The sequence below is a fragment of the Gobio gobio genome (genome assembly GCF_949357685.1).
Source record: "Gobio gobio genome assembly, chromosome: 20".
Classification (NCBI taxonomy): Eukaryota; Metazoa; Chordata; class Actinopteri; order Cypriniformes; family Gobionidae; genus Gobio; species Gobio gobio.
Genome location: NC_137113.1, coordinates 17,131,036 through 17,155,271, shown reverse-complemented (window position 1 = coordinate 17,155,271; position 24,236 = coordinate 17,131,036). Strand labels below are relative to the sequence as shown.

Genomic DNA, 24,236 nt, shown 5'->3' with positions numbered 1-24,236 from the left:
CTCCACTAAAGGGAAGGACAAGTTGAAGTCTATGGAGTCTGAGATGTCAAAGTTTTCTCTCTCTCTCTCTCTCTCTCTTTGGGGCGTGCATTTTAAAAGACAAGGGGGGGGGGGGGGTGGCAAGCCAATGATTCATAATACATTTCATAAATACTTCATGATTTTTCATACTTAAGCTGGCCTGGCAAATCAAAAAATTTGTGTCACCCCTTTTCGTCCCTCATGTCAGTTCATCATTTTCCGGGGGTGTCACATGTCACTTTCACTTTACAGGAGCGATGGGAACGGGCCGAGAGAGGAGACAGCTCTGCTGTGTCTGAATTTCCAGCCACTCTCAAACAGACACACAGACACAGACACACAGAATTGTTTGTCTTGAATTGAAAAACTACCTGATCTGTGTCACGTTAACTATGGAGACAAATAGGAGATTAATCATTAACTCAGTTCAAATAAACAATACACAACTAAAAACATAGCAAAATTATCAACACATTACATACATATTCATACTTTTTAATGCTAAATTCTATCCACAAAATATTGCTGATTTTACTGAAGTATTTTTTAAAAATTGTTATTTAGAAAGAAATATTGCTTTTATATACAATACTAGTTTTATGTTATCCTGAATGCAGTCATGGACCAAAATATTCTTTTTTTTCCTATAATTAAAAGAATATTAATTTATAAATCATCTATGTCCAAATATTATGCTGTAAAATTAGGCTTTCAAATACACTCAGGCCGGATCTACTTTTCTAGCTTGAGAGAAAACCTCCACTTCTTTTTAAGTACATGGGCTCTTCATTCCCAGCCATGGAGGCTTGATTTTCTCCTTCGAGTGACACAGTCCTTCACCTCATCACCGTCCCATCACTGCGATTAGAGCACGCGCCACAGCGCTGATCTCTGCAAAGCCACACAATCCCATCTCAGAGAACCAACCAATCCGCAAGACGCCCCGCGTACAACAACTCCATAATAAAAGACACTATCAAAAGATTGATTTAGTCCCTTCTTAAATCGGTACCATCTCAGAAAAAGAATCCCATCAATCCGTGAGATTTCCATAATAAACACAAAAGGTTTGTAATCAGGGATTGTGTTTGGACTTGGCCATCATAGGAGGCTTGCTAAACTCAAATGACATAACTATTCTAATCTCCATTACCTTCTTAGTACCATGAAACAATCTGACAACATATTCGGCTCTAATTTAAGGCGATTAAAAGTGTCGAACATCCGGGTCAAGTATGTCTGTCATGCTTCTCTTTTGTGGAAGCTGCTGTAATAGATGACTTGGTTGGTATAACAAGAACTCTAAGAAACAAGTTTTCAGTTTTGATCTTCAGTCTGAGAGATGCAAAAGGCTTATTTGGAAAGCATGTGTGTGTAAAACTTGATATAGCACACTAAAGGCTGCAACAAGTCTACAGATGAGAGGAGCTTGACGATTAAAAGTTAACTTGGGGAAGTGCAGCAACATTTGATTGAAGTCAGTGGATTTCATCAAGATGATTGACAAACCTGTTTTCAGTTTACTTATCCGACAAACCCCTGAAGGGATTTAACAAACTCCAACAAAGTTTTGCAGAATCTGTGACCTGAACCTTGACCAGTAATTTTGTCATTTAAAATTGTCAGCTGACAAATCGCTAAAAGACTTTTTGCTAAATGTCACAAATAATTCGAAGACGTCCATTTACCCTTGTGAGACAATTAAAAAAATAATAATAATAACAAAGCTGCCCACGTTCTGACATTTTTAATGACTAGGGCAAATTTACCATTGGAAAACTAGGTCACACTGTACAATTTCACAAGTTATCAGACTGTACACTTAACAATGCCTTCAATAAACATGATTAAACTCATATCTTCATGTTTTTATGTTATTGGTCATAGTATTTAATCCCTAAATCTTACAGAATACTATTATGGTCAGCCACCTCTTGAGAAAACTCAGCAAAATACTTGTAATATTATTAAATAGATTACATTACAAAAACAAGAGGGCAGAGCTTCAATTTCACTGAAAGATGTTCTATATTAACTGGGACATTGACCAAAAATTATTTAGGTCCCACTTTATATTAGGTGGCCTTAACTACTTTGTACTTCCAATAAAAAAATAAGTACAATGTACGTATTGTGTTCATATTGTTTTGCAAAACACTTGCTGATATTGAGGTGGATACGGGTAAAGTTAGGGACAGGTGTGGTGGTATGGGTAAGTTTAAGGGTAGGGTTAGGTGTAAGGGAAGGGTCAACAGTGTAATTATAAATGTAACTACAGAACTTAATTACATATGTAATTATATTTTTTTAATGCAAGTACAAAGTAAAAACAAATTTACACAATAAGTGCATTGTATTACAATTTTACTTAAATGTTAGTTAAGGCCACCTAATATAAAGTGGGTCCATTATTTAAAAAAAAAATGTTTTTTAATTTGTGAAAAGTATTCAGACACCAGACACATTTTTTACTAGTTGGTGCAGGACACTATAATTCATTTATGTAAGTGAGGATAGCAAAATAAAGTAAACTGACATATTATACTCAAAAACTCTTCATCCAGTGGACTACCAGTAAACTTGATCAAAATATGGGGCCAAATTATTCAGACACTTTGACCTGACCATGTTTTGCTTAAGTGTTTTTTTCTTTAATTGCTAATGTGACCTTTTACAACACAGACTGAATAAAATCAAGCATTGCTTCGTAATTGGTTGACCTAAATTTGTCTAATTGTGTACTTAAATTTAACAGTTGATTGGTTGATTGTAATCCATAACACCTTTCTATCAAAGTTATCTGACATTATCAAGATTAATTTGTTCTGATACAGTTTAACTCTGAGTTCTTGTCATATGTTATTACAATATTCTAAACTACAGCGAACTGTGATAATGTGAGAAAATGTTGAAGTTGTCTGAATAAATTTTGGTTTGACTGTAGCCCTATACCGTTTATATTGAATCATGGGTTAATTAACAAGCTAAACAACAAATGGCTTGAAAGTTCAAATCAAACAAAAATCTAAATCATTTTAGAATTTTCTTTATATCTAGAAAATGCACCTGTAAATAGCATTGTATAAAATAAAGCCTTACAAAATGTTATAATGATATACAAATGTAGGCACAAATGTATTACTGTAAAACTCCATTAAATGTACTCAAAATAGGTTACGAAAACTCACTATATATTGAAACATGAAAACCTTGCAAAATAAAAATAGGAATAATAATAATCATCATTTGCATTTTGTTTATTTATCAGCAATTTTTTTAAATAAAATATCTCAAACAACTGCACATTCATATTTTTTTTAATGCAAATGTGATCCCAGCTGCTAAAAAAACTATTAGTCTCAGAAGTCAGATCATTACAAGAACACGGTTCCTAAAGATTAAAACACTATAGTGCTGAGAGCAAAGCAGAACACTTGAGCTGGAGTCTTTGAGTGTAGAAAAGGTGGGAGAGACCTGTACTAAAGCATTCACCCAGACCCCAGCCGGTCTACCTAAAAGCTCTACTTGCCCTCTAAATGAGCAAACAAGAACCCACCATCACCCAGGACATTCACTGTGTTTAATCTCAGAATTCCTCAAAGGAAACAAGTCAAAAAGAAACCGATGGTCTACCTATATCTAGAAAAACGGCTTTGATTAGCAATTGCCTAAAAGCAGTGATGAGCAATGATTTCTTCCTGATACCTTGAACAATGTCGCCATCTGTTGTTCATAGAAGGAAATGTGCCTGATTTTGGAATTGAGCCTGATAATTGCAGTTTAGTTAGTTTATCATCTCTGTATTGATCAATGAGACCAATAAGCAATTTGCTATATTAAAATATATCTAGCTTTGTATAAACAAGAATGTTATGTCAATTCCTTTATTCAATATTTTCTATAAATAGTTTATTGAAAACAACTGGGGGAATCAATGTGGATAAGAAATAAAAAAAAATTAACAAAATTAAATAGCTTGATACAAATAAAATAAACAAAGTGGATCTTGTAAGGCCTTATTTAAGTAACAGAGCGGATAAATATTAAGGCATAGACATTTTTTTTTTGAAGAGATGTCATTTTTTTCCCATTTGGTTTTATTAAATTACGTCTCCATTACTTTTTTGATCAATCAAAAGCATCGCTAAGAGGCACTGACTTTTACGCTTGGCTTTTACTACCCCTGACTGACTTTTGGCCTAACACAAATAAGCTTTAACTTATTGTTTTGTGAGCGTATCTTTAGCACTCTCGCCTTTTTCCTAATATTAGGCCTCCGCGGGGGTTCTTGGCTTTAAGACCCTGCACCCCATTATCAAAATGAAGCCATCATGAAGCGAGCATACCTTCGGGATGTCCTTCTGATATCTGCCTACTTTCTCTTGAAAAATGGCAGGGTTAAGAGGTCGGCCAGTCCCCGTCTGCCGCCGAACAGGAGGCTTAGTCTGGCGAGTGGGATGGAGCGAAGACTTCAAACCGCGGGGTGAACGGGTGAGTGCGAGCGGGGGTAAAGAGAGAGAAGCTCCAGGGAGGCCAGAGGAGGGGAAGGGCAAGACAAGGCCTTGATTTCCCGTGGAAGCACAACAAAGCCTCTGCTTTTTTAGAGAAAGAAACGATGGCCCTCTCCCTGACACCTCTTAGAAGTGTGCGTGTGTGCTCACGTTGCGTGGCAGAGAGGATAAGCCATCCACGCTAAAGCATTTGGCACTTCTGAGGAGCCAGCTGAATCTCCCGGCTTTAGGACAAGTTTCTGGGGTTTGCTATCACCGGCGGCTTCAGGGGGATCTGTTCTTCAAATGCACATAAACTCAAAGAACCAAGGAGAAAAATGTCTTTCAATCAGGACAATTACTATCTCATTCATATCTATCAGAGACTAAACCAGAAGTTTATATTAAATGTAACCTTCTCCATTTCATTATTATTACTATCGAGCCCAATGAATTTTCATTCCTTAAAGTGTCTACAAAAAGTTAAAACATTTGATCTATTAGTTTCCAAACTACTGAGATTGGAAAGCAACATCTTGCGTATCCATGACTAGTTTGCATAGAAATATATCTAGAAAAAAAAATAAAAGAGGTGAAAGGGAAAGGAATGCAACCATGAACGGTACAGTAAACCCTTTCACAGCGGGTGTTAATTGCATGATAATTAAACACGGCAACAGTCAAGAGGGAAAAGCTAAAGATTAATCATCGGCCAATTAAATGCCCACGGTGAGGAACGTGAGGCCCCTTGGAGACGAGAGATCTCCACTGTGATCTGAGCTATCAGCACAGCGGCACAACATCAGATCACTGGCAAAAGATCCTTTTCAAAACTCTCCTCATTTATGTCAGCCTTTCTGGAATCGTTGTGGATACCGTAGCCATCTGGTAATTGATATCAAGAGCACCTTGAGTTAGGTGCAGGTGCTGAGTTTGAAAGAAATAATGAAGTGAATTTGCAGCTTGCTGAGATTTCATATGGTGGCATTAGCGAATGGAGTGGATTGCAAAGAGAACAAGGCTATAGAGGTACTGAAATGCCTTAAAACAATTTAATACCAATGTGATGTATAAAATATATACAGTCAAACCAAAAATGTATTCAGACACCAACATTTTCTCACATTATCACAGTTTATTCGCTACAGTTTAGAAAATGGTAATAAAATATGACAAGAAAGAGTTAAACCGTGTCAGAACAAATTCATCTTGATAATGTCAGTCAGGTAACTTTGATAGAAAGGTATGTAATGGATTACAATCAAACAATCAGCTGTTAAATTTAAGTACAGAATTAGATAATACCAATTTAGGTCAACCAATTACGAAGCAATGCTTAATTTTGTTCAATCTGTGGTGTAAAAGGTCACATTAGAAATTAAAGAAAAATCACTTAAGCAAAACATGGTAAGGTCAAAGTGTCTGAATAATAATTTTGGTCCCGAATTTTCGGGTATAATATGTCACAGTTTACTCTATTTTGCTCTCCTCACTTACATAAATGAATTATAGTGTCCTGCACCCACTAGTAAAAAATGATATATGGTGTCTGAATCATTTTTGGTTTGACTGTATTAGGGATGGACAATTACCGGTTTTACGATAAACCATGATAAAATGTACTGACGGTTAGTAATATCGTTTAAAAATTTAATTGATTTTGAAAACTAGCGGTAAATCCTGTCCAGCCATCATCTGGCGCAGGCGCAGCGCGCAACATTGTTTTTGGAACGAGAAGAAATGGCAGAAGGCAGTGACAGCGCTTGGGAGATTTTTCAGCCTTCTAAAAGGACCAAATCTGAGGTGTAGTCATATTTTGGCTTTTACAAAACTCCTGAGGGAAACTTAATGGAGGATGCTCACCGTCTGCAGAACATGCAAAAAGAAAGTCGCTGCAATAGGAGGAAACACTTTAAATCTGCTCGTCTTCGTGACCATCACCCACTGTTGTATAGCGAACGCAAGGCAAGGGGACTTTGACCTCCTTACAAAAACTACGTCTGGGAAATAATTGGACACAAAATTTTGAGTTTAAATATTTTCTCTCACTCTCTTGTAATTACCGTGAAGCTTCCGCGAAGAAAAGTTTGCAGCAAATGGCTTTGAGCCAAAGATGAACTAACAAGTTCAAACAAGACTATTAAGGGATAATAATGTATATTCATTGTACACTTATTACACAGATTTTCTTTACCACATAAATAATTACGGGGACATATTGAATTGATAATGTTTTAAAGGGCACCTATTATGCAAAATTCACTTTTACATGGTGTTTGAACATAAATGTGTGTTGGCAGTGTGTGTACGCAACCACCCTATAATGGTAAAAATCCAGCCACTTCTTTTTTTGTAATCCCCATAATTCATAAGCGGTGTCTCAGAACAAGCCGTTTGCAGAATCCTGGTAAAGTGACATCACATTTCACAGGCCCTGCTCACGAGTGTTGATGGACACTGCCGTATTAGCATAGACCCCGCCCTCAGAGAGCAGTACACAGTCGGCCATGTGTATCTCCTCGCCAGAGCATTTAACAGCAGCATTCAAGTAAGAAATGTGTTCTTAATAAAGCTTCTAAAGTTCATTCAGTCAAGAGCAGCGAGTGATTTTCAGACTTCTTTTGTTGTTTGATTCATATTAACAGCAGATATGGCAGTAGGTCCTTGGTATATTACACTGCTTTCACTTTAGTAACGTTACACAGATCTAATATACACAGGATTTCTGTGCACAGACATAACCAACTGTATTCATGTGAACTTTGTGTGTTTCTGACATAACCTTTTGTGCATTTGACAGTTCGCAATAACACATGAAAGAGAACTAACGTTAGTACAGTTTAATAGCCTACTCACGGACGTGCCGACATACAGCTCTCTGTGCGCATGCGTCGGGTGTGTGTGCTCAAGTTGAGAGTGATAAGGCTTTGAATCGCATGCAGATGATAATATTTCATGATGATGAAGAACTGCAATATCACATGAGTGTCTGCGATAGAGATGATCATCAAAACAAACAGATGTATCATATTTCAGTTTTCATTCGGGTGTTCACGAGCTGTGAAGGCTCCGCCCTGGGAAGGGGAACGGCAGCTCATTTGCATTTAAAGGAGACACACAGAAAACAGCTAGCTTTTTCTCAAACCCAAAAATTGCCATTTTCAAAATGGTATATTAAATGATCTGTTAGGAATTTTGATCTGAAACTTCACAGACACACTATGGGGAAACCTAAGACTTATATTACATCTTGTAAAAAGGGGCATAATAGGTGCCCTTTAAATCTTACCTGTTTATAAATCCATTTTGTACTGCGTACAAAACAATCGTCCAGATAAGATCACAACAAATTATAGTAAATATAGTAGTTTTAATAGTAAAGTCCTCTGATTTCATTTTCAATACAATCAAAAACAGAAACGCAAGTTGCATTTGAATGAAACGAGAGAGCGCGTCCATTGTGATGCATGTGATACACCGGATGTGTCCTGTGTTATAATGTGTTGCTATTGATAAAGGTCATATAAAGAAGGAAATAGCACAGAATTAGGGGTGTAACGGTACACGTATTCGTACCGAACCGTTTCGGTTCAGGGCTTTCGGTTCAGTGCATGCGTGTACTAAACGGTTTGCGAATGCAATTCTTAACAGTTAACAGTCGGCTTGTTTTAAGAGCGGAACCCACTTCAATCCAAGTTCCCACACGAACATATCAAGTATTCAGTCCATTTTATCACGAAATTCAAGCGATAAATGCCGCTTTGACGCTCTTTAATGTGCACTGTAAAAAAAAAATCAGGTCTCCAATTGAAAATTTTCAAGTGACCGATCACATCAAAAAAAATTTTTATTTTTTTAGGTTTTTTTTGTATTATTTTTAGTATTTAGTATTTAGTAAAAAAATTGCATCAATTCACAGAAATTCAATTTGGCCAACTGAAAAATTTAGATGTGATCGGTCACTTGAAAATTTTCAATTGAGGACCTGATTTTTTTTTTTTTTTTACAGTGTGGCGTGACTGATCACTGTATAGACAAGCGGCTGCGCGTGAACGCGATCATCTGTGAACGCAATTGATCATCTCGCCCTAAAGAATAAACATGAATGAACATCTGAAGGTATGTATGCATCATATGTGGTGTGATCACTCAATCAGTGTTTCAACGGTGGAAAGGCCTCAATAGAACTGCTTGTAAACTAAACAATGTCTTGTAGCATTACAATTACTTCAGGCAGTCATTCAGTGTCCACAGAATTTTATTCACTAGAGAAATCAACTCTTTCACTAAATATATGCACTATATTAGCCTATATATTCATTATATTCTGCCTAACCTGTTACTGATGCCTTGATTATTTCATGTATGTTTAAATAAACCTGTCATTAGTGCAAAAACTGCCTTATGTGAAGTTTACATGTTTATGTACTATGTTATTTAAGTGTTGATAATTATACCTAAAAATAAATAGATACTGAATTTGCTAATAGTTTGGGCTCTGTTGTTAACCTTTAATATTATAGTGTGCAAGTAAGGGCTCCCTATATAGTTTACAGCAATATCTTCAAATAAACTTGGTTATAATTTAGTTTATTTAAGGACAGACACTTTTTTCAGTAAACCACTATTTAATAAAAATAAATAAAAAGCAAATTTGCAAAACTGCTGTACTGAACCCGTACCGAACCGTGACTTCAAAACCGAGGTACGTACCGAACCGTCAGTTTTGTGTACCGTTACACCCCTACACCGAATATAATCTTGGTTTAAAAAAGTGCATAGAGCTGCTTTATTTGTTGTTTGTTCATTTTCAAATATAAAACTAGTTGAAATGTTTTCAGAGTGCATGAGTTCTTTTTGAACACTTTCATCTCATTTTAATAAAACCGTGATCATTGATAATCGTGATAATTTGGGTCACTATAATCGTGATGTGAAATTTTCATACCGTCCCATCCCTAGACTATATATAGTCTTTATTAAAAAGATTGCACAATCATTGCTATCTTTCCACATGAAGAAAATAATTTAGAAATAAATATACTTTATATATTCATATATACACACACATTTATATAGTATAATATTTATAATATATTTGAGATTACATTATATTTTTAATATATATATATACTTTATACTTGTCTAAAGTCTTAAGATCTTATATATATATATATATATATATATATATATATATATATATATATATATATATATATATATATATATATATATATATATATATATATATATACACACACACACACACACACACACACACTCACCTAAAGGATTATTAGGAACACCATACTAATACTGTGTTTGACCCCCTTTCGCCTTCAGAACTGCCTTAATTCTACGTGGCATTGATTCAACAAGGTGCTGAAAGCATTCTTTAGAAATGTTGGCCCATATTGATAGGATAGCATCTTGCAGTTGATGGGGATTTGTGGGATGCATATCCAGGGCACGAAGCTCCCGTTCCACCACATCCCAAAGATACTCTATTGGGTTGAGATCTGGTGACTGTGGGGCCATTTTAGTACAGTGAACTCATTGTCATGTTCAAGAAACCAATTTGAAATGATTCGAGCTTTGTGACATGGTGCATTATGCTGCTGGAAGTAGCCATTAGAGGATGGGTACATGGTGATCATAAAGGGATGGACATAGTCAGAAACAATGCTCAGGTAGGCCGTGGCATTTAAACGATGCCCAATTGGCACTAAGGGGCCTAAAGTGTGCCAAGAAAACATCCCCCACACCATTACACCACCACCACCAGCCTGCACAGTGGTAACAAGGCATGATGGATCCATGTTCTCATTCTGTTTATGCCAAATTCTGACTCTACCATCTGAATGTCTCAACAGAAATCGAGACTCATCAGACCAGGCAACATTTTTCCAGTCTTCAACTGTCCAATTTTGGTCAGCTCGTGCAAATTGTAGCCTCTTTTTCCTATTTGTAGTGGAGATGAGTGGTACCCGGTGGGGTCTTCTGCTGTTGTAGCCCATCCGCCTCAAGGTTGTGCGTGTTGTGGCTTCACAAATGCTTTGCTGCATACCTCGGTTGTAACGAGTGGTTATTTCAGTCAAAGTTGCTCTTCTATCAGCTTGAATCAGTCGGCCCATTCTCCTCTGACCTCTAGCATCAACAAGGCATTTTCGCCCACAGGACTGCCCCATACTGGATGTTTTTCCCTCTTCACACATTTCTTTGTAAACCCTAGAAATGGTTGTGTGTGAAAATCCCAGTAACTGAGCAGATTGTGAAAAACCTGTCTGGCACCAACAACCATGCCACGCTCAAAATTGCTTAAATGACCTTTCTTTCCCATTCTGACATTCAGTTTGGAGTTCAGGAGATTGTCTTGACCAGGACCACACCCCTAGATGCATTGAAGCAACTGCCATGTGATTGGTTGATTAGATACTTGCATTAATGAGAAATTGAACAGGTGTTCCTAATAATCTTTTAGGTGAGTGTATATACCATGTAAATATAGGTGACATTTACGTGTTTCATGTACTTACTATAGTAATAAGACTAAACCAAATTCAAACTCTAACATTAACATTAACCCTATAGTAAGTACATGTAGTTAATTAATATTGCTTAGTACTTATTTGTGTAATTACACTGTAACAACATCACCTATAACCTAAATATATACAGTGAGGAAAATAAGTATTTGAGCATCCTGCTATTTTGCAAGTTCTCCCACTTGGAAATCATGGAGGGGTCTGAAATTGTCGTCGTAGGTGCATGTCCACTGTGAGAGACATAATCTAACAAAAAAAATCCAGAAATCACAATTTATGATTTTTTAACTATTTATTTGTATACAGCTGCAAATAAGTATTTGAACACCTGCCTATCAGCTAGAATTCTGACCCTCAAAGACCTGCTAGTCTGCCTTTAAAATGTCCACCTCCACTCCATTTATTATCCTAAATTAGATGCACCTGTTTGAGGTTGTTAGCTGCATAAAGACACCTGTCCACCCCATACAATCAGTGAGAATCCAACTACTAACATGGCCAAGACCAAAGAGCTGTCCAAAGACACTAGAGACAAAATTGTACACCTCCACAAGGCTGGAAAGGGCTACGGGGAAATTGCCAAGCAGCTTGGTGAAAAAAGGTCCACTGTTGGAGCAATCATTAGAGAATGGAAGAAGCTAAACATGACTGTCAATCTCCCTCGGACTTGGGCTCCATGCAAGATCTCACCTCGTGGGGTCTCAATGATCCTAAGAAAGGTGAGGAATCAGCCCAGAACTACACGGGAGGAGCTGGTCAATGACCTGAAAAGAGCTGGGACCACCGTTTCCAAGGTTACTGTTGGTAATACACTAAGACGTCATGGTTTGAAATCATGCATGGCACGGAAGGTTCCCCTGCTTAAACCAGCACATGTCCAGGCCCTTCTTAAGTTTGCCAATGACCATTTGGTTGATCCAGAGGAGTCATGGGAGAAAGTCATGTGGTCAGATGAGACCAAAATATAACTTTTTGGTCATAATTCCACTAAACGTGTTTGAATGATGAGTCCCATCCCAAGAACACCATCCCTACTGTGAAGCATGGGGGTGGTAGCATCATGCTTTGGGGGTGTTTTTCTGCACATGGGACAGGGCGACTGCACTGTATTAAGGAGAGTATGACCGGGGCCATGTATTGCGAGATTTTGGGGAACAACCTCCTTCCCTCAGTTAGAGCATTGAAGATGGGTCGAGGCTGGGTCTTCCAACATGACAATGACCCGAAGCACACAGCCAGGATAACCAAGTAGTGGCTCTGTAAGAAGCATATCAAGGTTCTGGCGTGGCCTAGCCAGTCTCCAGACCTAAACCCAATAGAGAATCTTTGGAGGGAGCTCAAACTCTGTGTTTCTCAGCGACAGGCCAGAAACCTGACTGATCTAGAGAAGATCTGTGTGGAGGAGTGGGTCAAAATCCCTCCTGCAGTGTGTGCAAACCTGGTGAAAAACTACAGGAAACGTTTGACCTCTGTAATTGCAAACAAAGGCTACTGTACCAAATATTAACATTGATTTTCTCAGGTGTTCAAATTAGGGATGCACCGAAATGAAAATTCTTGGCCGAAACCGAAAACCGAGAGTACCATTGCATCTATGACTATGACTGTGTACTAACTTTACTAAAATCAAGGCATTGCAATTGCATAAATTAATATTAAAGTTTCAAGGAATAAATCAATTACAAATTATGCCAATATTTATTTAGCACATTGTAACAATGCACAGTATAAAATAAAATTCAAACTAAAATGTTTAACTTCACTTAACCCCACTCATGTGTACATTAAATAATAATGTACAGACCTACAGAAAGGTTTTAAAATTAAATGTTCTCTCATAAAAACAAAGTGCATTTAGGTCTAGTGCATTTAAAAAATTTTCCTGTAGGACTACTACAAGAAAGTGCATTCAGAACAAGTGCAACTGCTTAAAGATACAACTACTTTCTCTGTAGGCCTTCAACATAATAGTGTATCAAAACAAAGACTGCCATAGCCCATATGTTAACTCTAGAATAGGGGTGTAACGGTACACAAAACTGACGGTTCGGTACGGGTTCGGTACCGCAGTTTTACAAAATGGCTTTTTATTTATTTTTTGTTTTTTTATATTGGTTTACTGAAAAAAAAAGTATCTGTCCTTAAATAAATTATATTATAACTAAATGTTTAATGAAGATATTAAACTATATAGGGAGCCCTTACTTGCACATTAATATTAAAGGTTAACAACAGAGACCAAACTATTAGCCTAAATTCAGTTGCTATTTATTTTTAGGTCTAATAATCAACACTCAAATAACAGTAATCAAACATGTAAACTTCACATAAGGCAGTATTTGCAATAACTTCTAAATCTGATTATAAAATATTTTTTTTATCCAATTCGTTGTTGAAATATAATCATCTGTCATTTTCATGACAGGTTTATTTAAACATACATGAAATAATCAAGATATCATTAACAGGTTAAGTAGAATATAATGAATATAACGGCTAATATATGTCATATATTTAGTGAAAGAGTTTATTTCTCAAGTGAACTAACAGCTGTGGACACTGAATGACTGCCTGAGGTAAATGTGATGCTAACTTACATGACTGTTTAGTTTAGCCTCAGTTATATTGAGGTCTTTCCGCCGTTGAAACACTGACTTAGCGATTACACCACATATGCTACGTGACAGTAAGTTGTATCCTCAATGTTCATTCATGTTTATTCTTAAGGAAGAGATGATCGATCGCGCTCACAGATGATCGCATTCACGCGCGCGCGCCGCCACTTGACCTGTGATGTGATCAGCGATGCCACATTAAAGAGCGTCAAAACGGCATTTATCGTTTGAATTTCGTGATACATGTTGATCGATGTTGGTGTGGGAACTCGGATTGAAGTGTGTTCCGCGCTTAAAACATGCCCACTGTTAAAGATTGCATTGGGAAACCGTTCGGTTTCACAGTGAAGTCTGTTCCTCTTCTCATCAAAAACATGAGCTCTGGCTGTCAGTGTTTGTACATGGAGCAGACGTGGGTGTTTCTCAGATATACTGAAACACGTCCACACCGCAGACATGTTGCTTCAGACAAGCACGAGCAGGTCGCGGTTTCTGTTTGCGTCATTACAACATTTCGGCCATATTGTTTCGTGATAAAAGTCTTTCGGCAGAAAACCGAAAATGCACTTTTGGGCCATTTTCGGCCGAAAATCCCTAGTTCAAATACTTATTTGCAGCTGTATCATACAAATAAATAGTTAAAAAAAAATCATACATTGTGATTTCTGGTTTTATTTTTTTAGATTATGTCTCTCACAGTGGACATGCACCTACGATGACAATTTCAGACCCCTCCATGATTTCTAAGTGGGAGAACTTGCAAAATAGCAGGGTGTTCAAATACTTATTTTCCTCTCTGTATTTATATTATCACTGACAGGGAATGTACCATATTAACCTAGTCTAGAAACTCTTGCAAGAGACAAAGGCAAGGCCGGCACCTCATATTCCAAACATTAAAGAATCAAAGTTTGTTCAGTGTATTCAGTTTATCCTCTCCTAACAGTATAAAGTAAATGTGACCGCCTCAGAGAAAACAAAAAGACGTGTTTTTATAGAATATTATAGTATGGGTGTATTTATTTATTAATTAATGTATTTATTTTTAACGCCATGTCAGCAGCAAAGTTATCTTCATAGTATGGGTGTAAGAAAGACAAACATGATGATGTAAAACAAAGGAAAAATTTGTCTTCAGAGTAAAAGCACCTCATTAAGGTTTGATGTGTGTGGGGCAGATTCTTCATGGGCAGGTAGAGTTATGAATAACTAAACAAGGACATCTGGAGAAAAATACAGCTCCGCTCTCCTTGGCTCAAGAGTTAGTTGCAAAAACTACACTCTGAATTAACCACAGTGGAAATGTCAATAACCTTCGATGGTTTTAAAGTTGAAGGACTAAGCTTAATACCACGTGTGTATGTTTGTGTGCTTATGTGAAGAAGAACATGGCCATTTGAAGTATTCATGCAAAAAGCAGGATGGTTTTTTTGTTTAAAGATGTTTTTTAATACTCACAAAATCTTTCTCAAGTTTCTCGATCTCTTGCTTGTAGCTCTTCAGACGGCTGTTGTACATGCCTCGGCTCTGAATCGGGATCTCTCGAACCTCCAGGTCCATCTGCTCGAGCTAGTGTAAACAAGCAAACTATTTCACATATCATTTTGATACAAAAACAATTAAACTGTCTCGCTAGTTTATTGTCAACCGGAGGTAGCGCAGAGGCATCGATTCAGGCACCCAGCAAATCAAGTCATGTTAGGAGGTGCCGCTTCATTAAAACCTCTGGCGCGGTTGAGCTCTGACAACTACGACATGTGTCCGTGTCACATGTGAGCAAACCGGCGTGCACAAAAAGGCCCTGCTGATTTACACTGTCCAATCAACATGACATGATGGGACAATTTACATGCGACACGCATCCCTCCTTTCGGCACCTGCCACGGCGCCTTCTCCCAATAATGGCGTGAAATGTGTCGCGCGGTGTCACTTAAAAGAGCATTATGTGGATGTGATCACACCGTTAGCACCGAGCAGCCTTCAGCCAGATGAAGAGTGTCTCATGTCACCGGCGACATTGCAGGTGTTGTTTATGCAGGGGGGGAAATTTTTCCAAATTCATTATTTAGAAAACGAGTGAGTGAAAATTACTGATCAAAGACCCACCAACTCTCTGACTTCTTCAAGCTGTTTGTCGACATTTAGAACCAGCTGTGTCTTCTCCTCTGAAAGAGAAAAAGAGGAAAACATATTGATCAGTGGATGGAGGAGCTGTGCTTCATGACAACAGCCCGACTCCCCCGCAACAACAAGGGAGCAAATAAAAACAAGCCTGCATTTGAAGATATATTTACACATTCTCAACGCACAAAGATCCATATTTGATGTGTCTTATTTTTCCATGTGTAAATGCCTTTGTTAGTTCGTGAAGGAGCGCAGAGACGCCTCTTGGCAACTCAAAAGAGGAGAGAGATGTCAGCTCCGCCAAACTCTGCCGTTCTGCCACCCACTCAGAATGACTACAATGAGGTTGTATTGGTTTTTATCCACTGGTACGTGCCAGGCCAAAGTATAGAGCAAGACTGAATTTCTCTTTCGTAATTTGCACCTAGATCACCTCACTAATGTTTCTTTGGAAGATGAAATACATACATTGTATCTAACTCTCCAAGCAAGTTCATGAAGCATTTTCTAAAATTAACAGAGGCTGTGTTGGTGTTCCGGGGTTGTTAGGATGGAACCGCAGGAAATGTTATCAATGATGACAATATTATAAATCTACACTTTAAGCCAAAGTCGGTCCTGGAGGGCCACAGTCCTGCAGAGTTCAACTCCAACTTGCCTCAACACACCAGCCTGGAAGTTTCTAGTATGCCCAAGACCTTGATTAACTGGTTCAGGTGTGTTTAATTGGGGTCGGAGCTAAACTCTGCAGGACAGTGGCCCTCCAGGAGCAGGATTGGACACCCCTGCTGTAAACCCTAAAGCTCAAACAAATTAATTGATTTGAGTAGATCCAACTCAAATTAAACAAATTAGTTCAAACAAATTAACTTTTATGAGTACTTATAATAAATTTTCCTTTTGAGTTGTCCAAACTCAAAGTAATCTGGATTGTTGTTTTTTTGGTTTTGAGTTTTATTAACTTTATTTTAAATTTAATTTAGACTAACTTAAATTTAACCGAAACTGGGCTGGGATTTCCCTTTCCCAGCATGCTTTGCCATGACACTTAAAAGGGACAGTAAATGCCAAAAAGTGTTATATTATGTTTTTTTTAGCAAGATTAACATTAAGTGGGCGATTTAGTAGTGTTTAAATGTGTTGTTATGCTAGTTTAGAAGAGTTTCTGTTATTTATTTTATTTTTATGGTTACCATCATGAGCTTAGTTTGAGAACAGATATATGTTAAATGTATTATATTGCCGTCCTCATTCAGCAAGTGCCATGCTCAATGTGATGTTACCAAAGCATTGTGTAAGCAATTAGCAAGGTGGCATTTATTGAATTAGCTAGTTAAAGCTAATCAAGTTTCCACTACTAAAAATTTGAGATTACATGATATTTTTAAGTTAAATGTATTAATTAGCTTACTAAAATATTTCAAGTTCAGGGCAATTAATGTATGATTACAAAATAAAAATCAGCAAGTTCTGCTTATTTAAATTTTAATTAAATTTAAAAAAAACTTTTAACTTAAATAAAAAAAAAATTGGCAACTGACTGCCTCAATTTTTTGGAGTTTAGCCAACTTATTCAGATTTAGAGTGTATATCACTTTTTAAAAATACATAAATTAAACACACTAAAAAAATAATATAAACCGCTTTTATGGTACAAGCAATTTTAGGCACCACTTTGATTGAAAACAATGATAAAATATAATTATAAATATTATTTTTTGATAATTTTTTATGTTATAATTTCAATTAAACTTTCTATTAATCAAATAATACAATAAAAGACACCAAAATTAAAGAATGAACAATTTTTTTTAAGAAAATCACGTTTGCATGAAAATATAGTCCCTGTTAGTACATCATGCATTTTAGTACAGCTGTCTTGACCAGTTTTGCCTTAGTTTCCCGCCACTTGTCTGTTTCCTAGGTTACCCTCCTAGTTAGTTAAGTTCTGTTCAGCTGTGGTTAGTTAATTATCTCGTTTCTGTCTTCTATTTAAGTCCCTCTTGTTCACTGTCTTTATCTAGTCACTGTTATGTTGGAGTGTTTCCCTGCCTTTCTGTTTGTTCCTGAGCGTCATTATTAAAGTTCAAGATTAAATTTTGATCTTTTGAGTCTTCAGTCTGTTCCCGGTTCACCTAACTGTTACAAGAAAGCTATAAATAAATAACCCTGTGAAAGAAAATCACGACATCTTCTGATCAAACAAGACCAGCGAAACACATCAAACCATGTCAAGCGATAGCACTAATCATGAAGAAAAAACATCAAGCGATATAAAAAAAAAAGGAAATCTGTCAATAAGCTGGAAACTAAAGTGAACTTCTGTTTTGCCCTTTGGCTTTCCAATGTCGTTTGGTGGTCATCAATCCATTTTTAAAATCCGTGTGCAACCTCACAGCCCACACAGTGTAAACAGCCAGGGGCGATTCTCTACAAGGTGAGCAAACACTGGGGCCTCTATTCACCCCTGGCATAGGGCCGGTTGAAATATATCTCACTATTGCAGGTGCATGGGACAAAACCACAAGGTCAGGGGCTCTTTGGGCAAAGTGATGCACTGAGAAAAGTTCGACCTGTAGATGCATCTTTGCTCAATTATTCATAGCGTGATTCATGACAGCTCATTCTCTTTGTGCAAATCTACCTAAAAAAACAAACAAACAAACAAACAAAAAACATGCATTTATGTTTAATGGAGCAAGGCCTTGTATTATTTTTCAATTCATGTTTCATAACTACAAGTTTTGCGCTGTTCAACAAAACAAAAAATCTTGGAAATTCTCAAGTGAATAAATGTGGTCGGCTTGAGCAGGGGGAAAAATGGCCATGGGCAGGCATTAAATCTGTCCACTGGTCTTTATCAATGTTTCTACACATGTGACACTGTACAATGCCATGAGAACGACAGCGTAAGCCACTTTGTTGGTGGCTGCCATTGTTGGTGGCAAAACAAATTTGTGTACCTAGGAAAGAGAAAAGGCATTTTTATGGGCATAATTGAGATTTGAATTCAAGAGCCGAACTCCTTTGGCAACAGTGAGGAAGGTTTGCCGATCACTAATGAGCATGCATTGTTTATGGCTTTGTTCATATTCAGTGGACTTATTTAAATACATTTAGCAGCTGGTGGTGGGCCGGTCTGATGACACAGTGTTTGTTTCTGCCAAGCTCTGAAGAAGCAATTTAAGCTTCAACAATTCACCACATTACACATTCTCATCCTTTTCAATATGCTTAAATAATGCAAAAGAAAAACCAATCGCGTCCGCAATTGTTTGACAGCGCTCACCGAACTGAGCTCTGCTGTATGATTCTGAATAAGTGATTAATCCTTCACACCTTTTGTTCATGTACAATAGAAGCACTGAGAGACTGCATCAGGTTATTATAAGACAGACCTCTGAGGTTTAACAGTGACTGAAAGCAATCATTTACATTAAAAGTCACCGGAGGGTATTAAAAGTAACCTTTCATTGCACTGACTTTTTAGTTTCAATACAGCAAAGACAGAACAAGATCTTATAAAATTCTCAACTGAAACTGAACTATTACAGTTTTTTCTGTATTTTTGATTTTTGAGCATAAGACATTAAAAATGAGTGCAAACATTTGAAGGATAGTGTTGATATTAACAACTGTGCGAAATACATACATATTAAAATAAATAAATGTAACGCTAAGATGTTTCATCTTATTCTTGATATCAAATATTTTCTGCTTTCTCTTGTTATCCATTCATAAAAATCTTGCATCCTTCCATTCAGCCAAATATCAGACACAAATAAATAAATAAACAAAAACAAATAAATAAATCACACGCTAAATGATAGCACTACGGTAATGAAAAAACAGACAGGCAGAATGTTTTAAACAAGTAAGAATGTGGTTCAAGAACAAGGAAACCAGAATATCAAAGAAAGAATATAGCAAAGTAATTTTCATGGGAATATTTGTGTTGGCTATATGAGAATTAGAGTTCTTTATTTTCTGGAAAAAAAGAAGAAAAAAAACAACAACAAAAAAAAGCATGAAACATTTTCCTTCCTTTATACAGACAGGTTTGATGCTATTTTAAGGTTATTTTTAGATTATCTGAGCTTTCTCTCACCTATCCAACATCACACTCATCTCATTGCATTGTTCCCATGGAAACCCATTTGTCTGATTAGAGAAATTAAATGCACAAAAAAACAGGTAAGCAGCAATAGATTTATGACAACTCATAATCCTAAGGGTCCCAGCTAATATTAGGGATGTGCGAGACTAGCTGACTAAACGATACTGCTGGAAAAGACTTGGAAAATACTAGTCGTTAACATTTGCTTTTTTTTTTTGCACTTTTAATGTTTTGCTTTAATTTAAAAGTAGCCTTTATAAAAATATACTGTCATTAAATGTTACATTTTGAAATGAATAAATTATTTTGAAAGGTGTATATCTGCAGCAAAACAAAACCGTTTAATTTTACCTCAGGTTTTGCATGCGTTGGTTTACTCTGTGGCGCTCGCGGCAGGTTCAAAGAAATCGCCAGTCGGAAGATGAGGGAGGATTTTGAAAGCCTACAGGTACAAAACTTTTCCGTTTTTTTCTGTCGTGTCAAACTAACAGCTTAGTTTGACAGCTTGCTTATTTATACTATCGGTTATGACGGACATACAACGGTATGAAATTTTATATTGGATTAAAGGAGAAACATTATGAATGAAACTTACTTTACACTTGAACAGGTGCTATATCAACATCCAAACGATAAGAAAATGCAGTTAAATAATGTATAGTTGTCAGTACACATCAAGCTTTTCGCCCGTCATGTGGCGATTCTTTTCACACACGAGAAGCGCGTTCAGTTTTAAAGTACCAAGCCTGCCGCACTCGTGTTGAAAACTGAAGTTAAAACGTCTCGATCGCCCCCAGGTGGTTGGTCCCAGTATAGCTCACAACCCCTGCTAAATAATCAAATTACACTTCGAAGTATTTTTTCCCATAGATGGCTTCTATCATTTTAGGCCATTTTTAATCACGATGATTTCATTTCAAGATTTCATTTTTTTATAATAAGTTTCTTTTAGTTAGTTTTTGATGCTATAAAAACGTGAGTGAGTTTGACGGCTTCTCTGAGTGAAGTTGTCGCTGAGGCACTAACACTTTTTCAGGATTTCGGGGAGGAGATTGCAGCTTAAGCTTTAGTTTCTACATTTCCATAACTGTTTATTTCACATAGGGCTGGGCGATATGGCCACACAAAAAAAATCTGCGATTTAAAAAAAAAAAAAAAATTCCCACTCCTACTTAAACTCAATCTGCCGATGACAAAGAAATTGTTCAAACAAGTTTTAACTTTATTTTGTTTATGTAAAATATTTGCGGCTAGGTAGCACATACCTGGGGTCCAAAACTTTGAGCATGTGAATAAACCCCGGCTATTCCACAGTATAAATGGGCACCATATCATTTGCAATATACAATATACATATCAAAGGTTTATGAATTTATATGCAGATACAATTTACTTTAATTAACAACAGTAATGTGCAAAAAAATATAGGGAAAATTTAAATATTCTGCTCTTATTAAATATAGGTTACCATTGTTCTTTTATAGTCTCACACTGAACTGACCAACAGCTGCAGTGATTATTAAAGGAGCGCTCTTGCTTTTTTTCTGGGTGATTTGGTCACAATTTGAAGAAAAGTTTTGTTTTTCATGAGACTTTGTGTCTTCCTACTTATCCACCTTTTTCCTGGTGAGCGAATTTACCCATGATTCATAGCGGGTTTGAACCGGAAGTTGGTTGTCCTTTTCCGGTTCGAAGCTTGTGTACGTTTGATGGTTAGCTTGCCATCTTGTTTGCTGTAAAAGCCGGTGTTTCTCCATGGATGAAGCACAAATAGACAAAAAACGGAGGTGGATACACACCATGGATGTTTTAACAGGTCGTGACGACAGTACCGTAACAGTCCCTCCCTCATCCACCCCGTCTGACGGAGTGGCTAGATGACATGAAGCAATGGCCATTTATAAACACCTAAATCGGAATAAAAATGCCCAAACCGAATGAAATTGTAATCGGTTTAAGAGGGGTGGGATAAACCTTTTCATGAACCGATCAAATGAAAAATTCCACCATGTAAACAACCTGATCCGATTACTTTGAGTGTACGTCTTTCTTTGACGTGATATTAGGGCTGTGCAATTAATCGAATTTCGATTTCGATTTTGATTTTGCCTCCCAACGATCACCAAAATAGTACAATCGAGAAAAAACGATTATTTTGCCATGTTCAGTTTTGAACACTCAAGAATGTTCAGTGCAAGAACACTCTTATTTTGTCTTGCGTTCTGAATGAAACGCGCACGCGCACATCCGCCCCTCCCGAAGCCACAAAGTCTCTCAGGTCGTGAGTCTCGTGACTTGTGCATATCATCCGCTGGAATTTAAAACTCGGCGCGAGTAAAGATGGCAGAAGGAGGGCAGTTACAACAGCGTTTGGTGAGCAAAAAAGGCAAAACCAACTCCGTTGTCTGGGAACAGTTTGGCTTCGAGGAATCAGACAACGAGCAGAAACATGCGACGTGCAAGATTTGCTACATGGTAGTGGCTGCAACGCAAGGGAACACCACGAATTTGTTAAACCACTTGAAAATTAAACACAGAGTGACCTATGACAATCTAATATAGAAACAAAAACTGACGAGAGCAGGGGTGCCGTGTAAACGTCCTTTTTTTCCTTCATATTTTTCAAATAATTTTTATTTTTAAACTTAATTTTAAATTTTAAACTTTGTTCAATGCATGCGAGTGCTGCCGTATGTTTGAATATGACCAGTCATTTTCGACGTCATCACCCGGGTTTAGTGCCAGAAGACGCGAATGAGAAGTAGCGCGCGCTGTGAGAAAATGTGCGTCTCACACGTCTCACAGCGCGCAAATATTGAGTTCTCTTTCAAGTCTTGCTCTTGAACGGACAAACTCACACAAAACGTATGTCAACATGTCCATCTTGATGAGTATCCTAGCAGACATAGTCTGTATATGCCTTAAGTAAACTTTATACAGTCGAGAAAGACTACGCATATCCGAGCTTTAGGTCTTAAAGGGGCAGTATCATTAGGTCTTAAAGGGGCAGTAGCCTTTACTGCCGTCTGTTTAATGTCAAACAACAAAAGACAAGGACATCACTCACCGCTCTTGATTGAATAGCTTTTGTAAGTTTAATAGGATTAATCTTTAATTTATGCACTTAAATATGCAATGTTATTTTACATTTGACACATTTCTGTACCTGAAAACTAATGTTAGACGTACCTGAAAAGCATATCTAGCCGAACCATATTGTTGATCTTATTTATTTGTGGTCACCATTATCCAAGATGTTCTGAGGGAGAGGGAGGACCATTGTACAGTTTCTCTGTATGAAACTGTACAATGGTCCTCCCTCTCCCTCAGAAGGAAATTCCATTTATTGATTTTTATTGCGAAAGCACTAATGGGTAAATTACACATCTATATTTCAACGTTGCTTATTTACCAAAATAGTGTTTATAGGACAAGTTCGTCAAAGAAAATACTAATTATTCCATCAACAAGAACAGCCCTTGGTAAAAAAGCGTTCTCATCATATGCACCAAATGTCTGGAATGAACTCCAAAACACCTTAAATCTAGTGTCACTTCCATCTATCAATACTTTTAAAAACCTTTTAAAGTCAACTCTGACTGAACTGTGCAGTTGTTTTTAACTAGGTGCCTTTTACAATTGTATGTTTGTATCTGCTAACGTCAAGTATAATGATTTGTTTGTTTTCTAGTATGTATAGTGTATGTATAGAGATTTGTGGTGTATTATGTAATTTATGTTCTGTCTTTTATGTATTGAAACTTTTGGCCGCCAGTCTTGGCCGGGACTCCCTGGGAGAAGAGTTACTGTAACTCAATGGGACTTTTCCTGGTTAAATAAAGGTTAAATAAAAAAAATAAAAAATCATTTTTACGTGAATACTTTTATACTTTGATTTGAATAGATGTTATATTATTTATTTTAATAGTTCAAAAAGTACAACAAATGTTACAATTTCAATTGAATTGTTGAAAGGTGTATTTTTAATAAATGCAACACATTCCCAAAGTCATGTGAAATAATCGTGTTACATAATCGTGATTTCAATATTGACCAAAATAATCGTGATTATGATTTTTTCCATAATCGAGCAGCCCTACGTGATATACAGCGCGCGCGCGCCTCCACAACTGAAGAGCGCGCGCCGCGCTCACACCAGGCTAATGTTGACAAGAGAGGAAAGTTAATTTTTCTGAGGTATTAAACTTTTTATTTCGTAACAAGTTATTATGAACATAATGTTGGAATAATGACACAGACATAGCCTGGCTACACCATCTCATCTTGACAGTATTTGTCCTATAGGCTTAAAGGTCCCGTTTTT

At 37.0% G+C, this 24,236-nt stretch overlaps 1 protein-coding gene across 5 annotated transcripts in view; it reads right to left on the bottom strand.

Moving 5' to 3' along the window:
* Nucleotides 1–24,236, bottom strand: part of vti1a (vesicle transport through interaction with t-SNAREs 1A) — a 157,282-nt gene that overhangs the window by 129,588 nt on the left and 3,458 nt on the right. For all 5 annotated transcript variants that reach the window (XM_079846027.1, XM_079846031.1, XM_079846028.1 and 2 more), the window contains exons 2-3: nucleotides 15,778–15,836; nucleotides 15,130–15,240 (exon numbers count right to left, since the gene is read on the bottom strand). In XM_079846027.1, coding sequence (XP_079702153.1) covers nucleotides 15,130–15,240; nucleotides 15,778–15,836 — 170 coding nt within the window. The remainder of the gene's footprint in view (nucleotides 1–15,129; nucleotides 15,241–15,777; nucleotides 15,837–24,236) is intronic.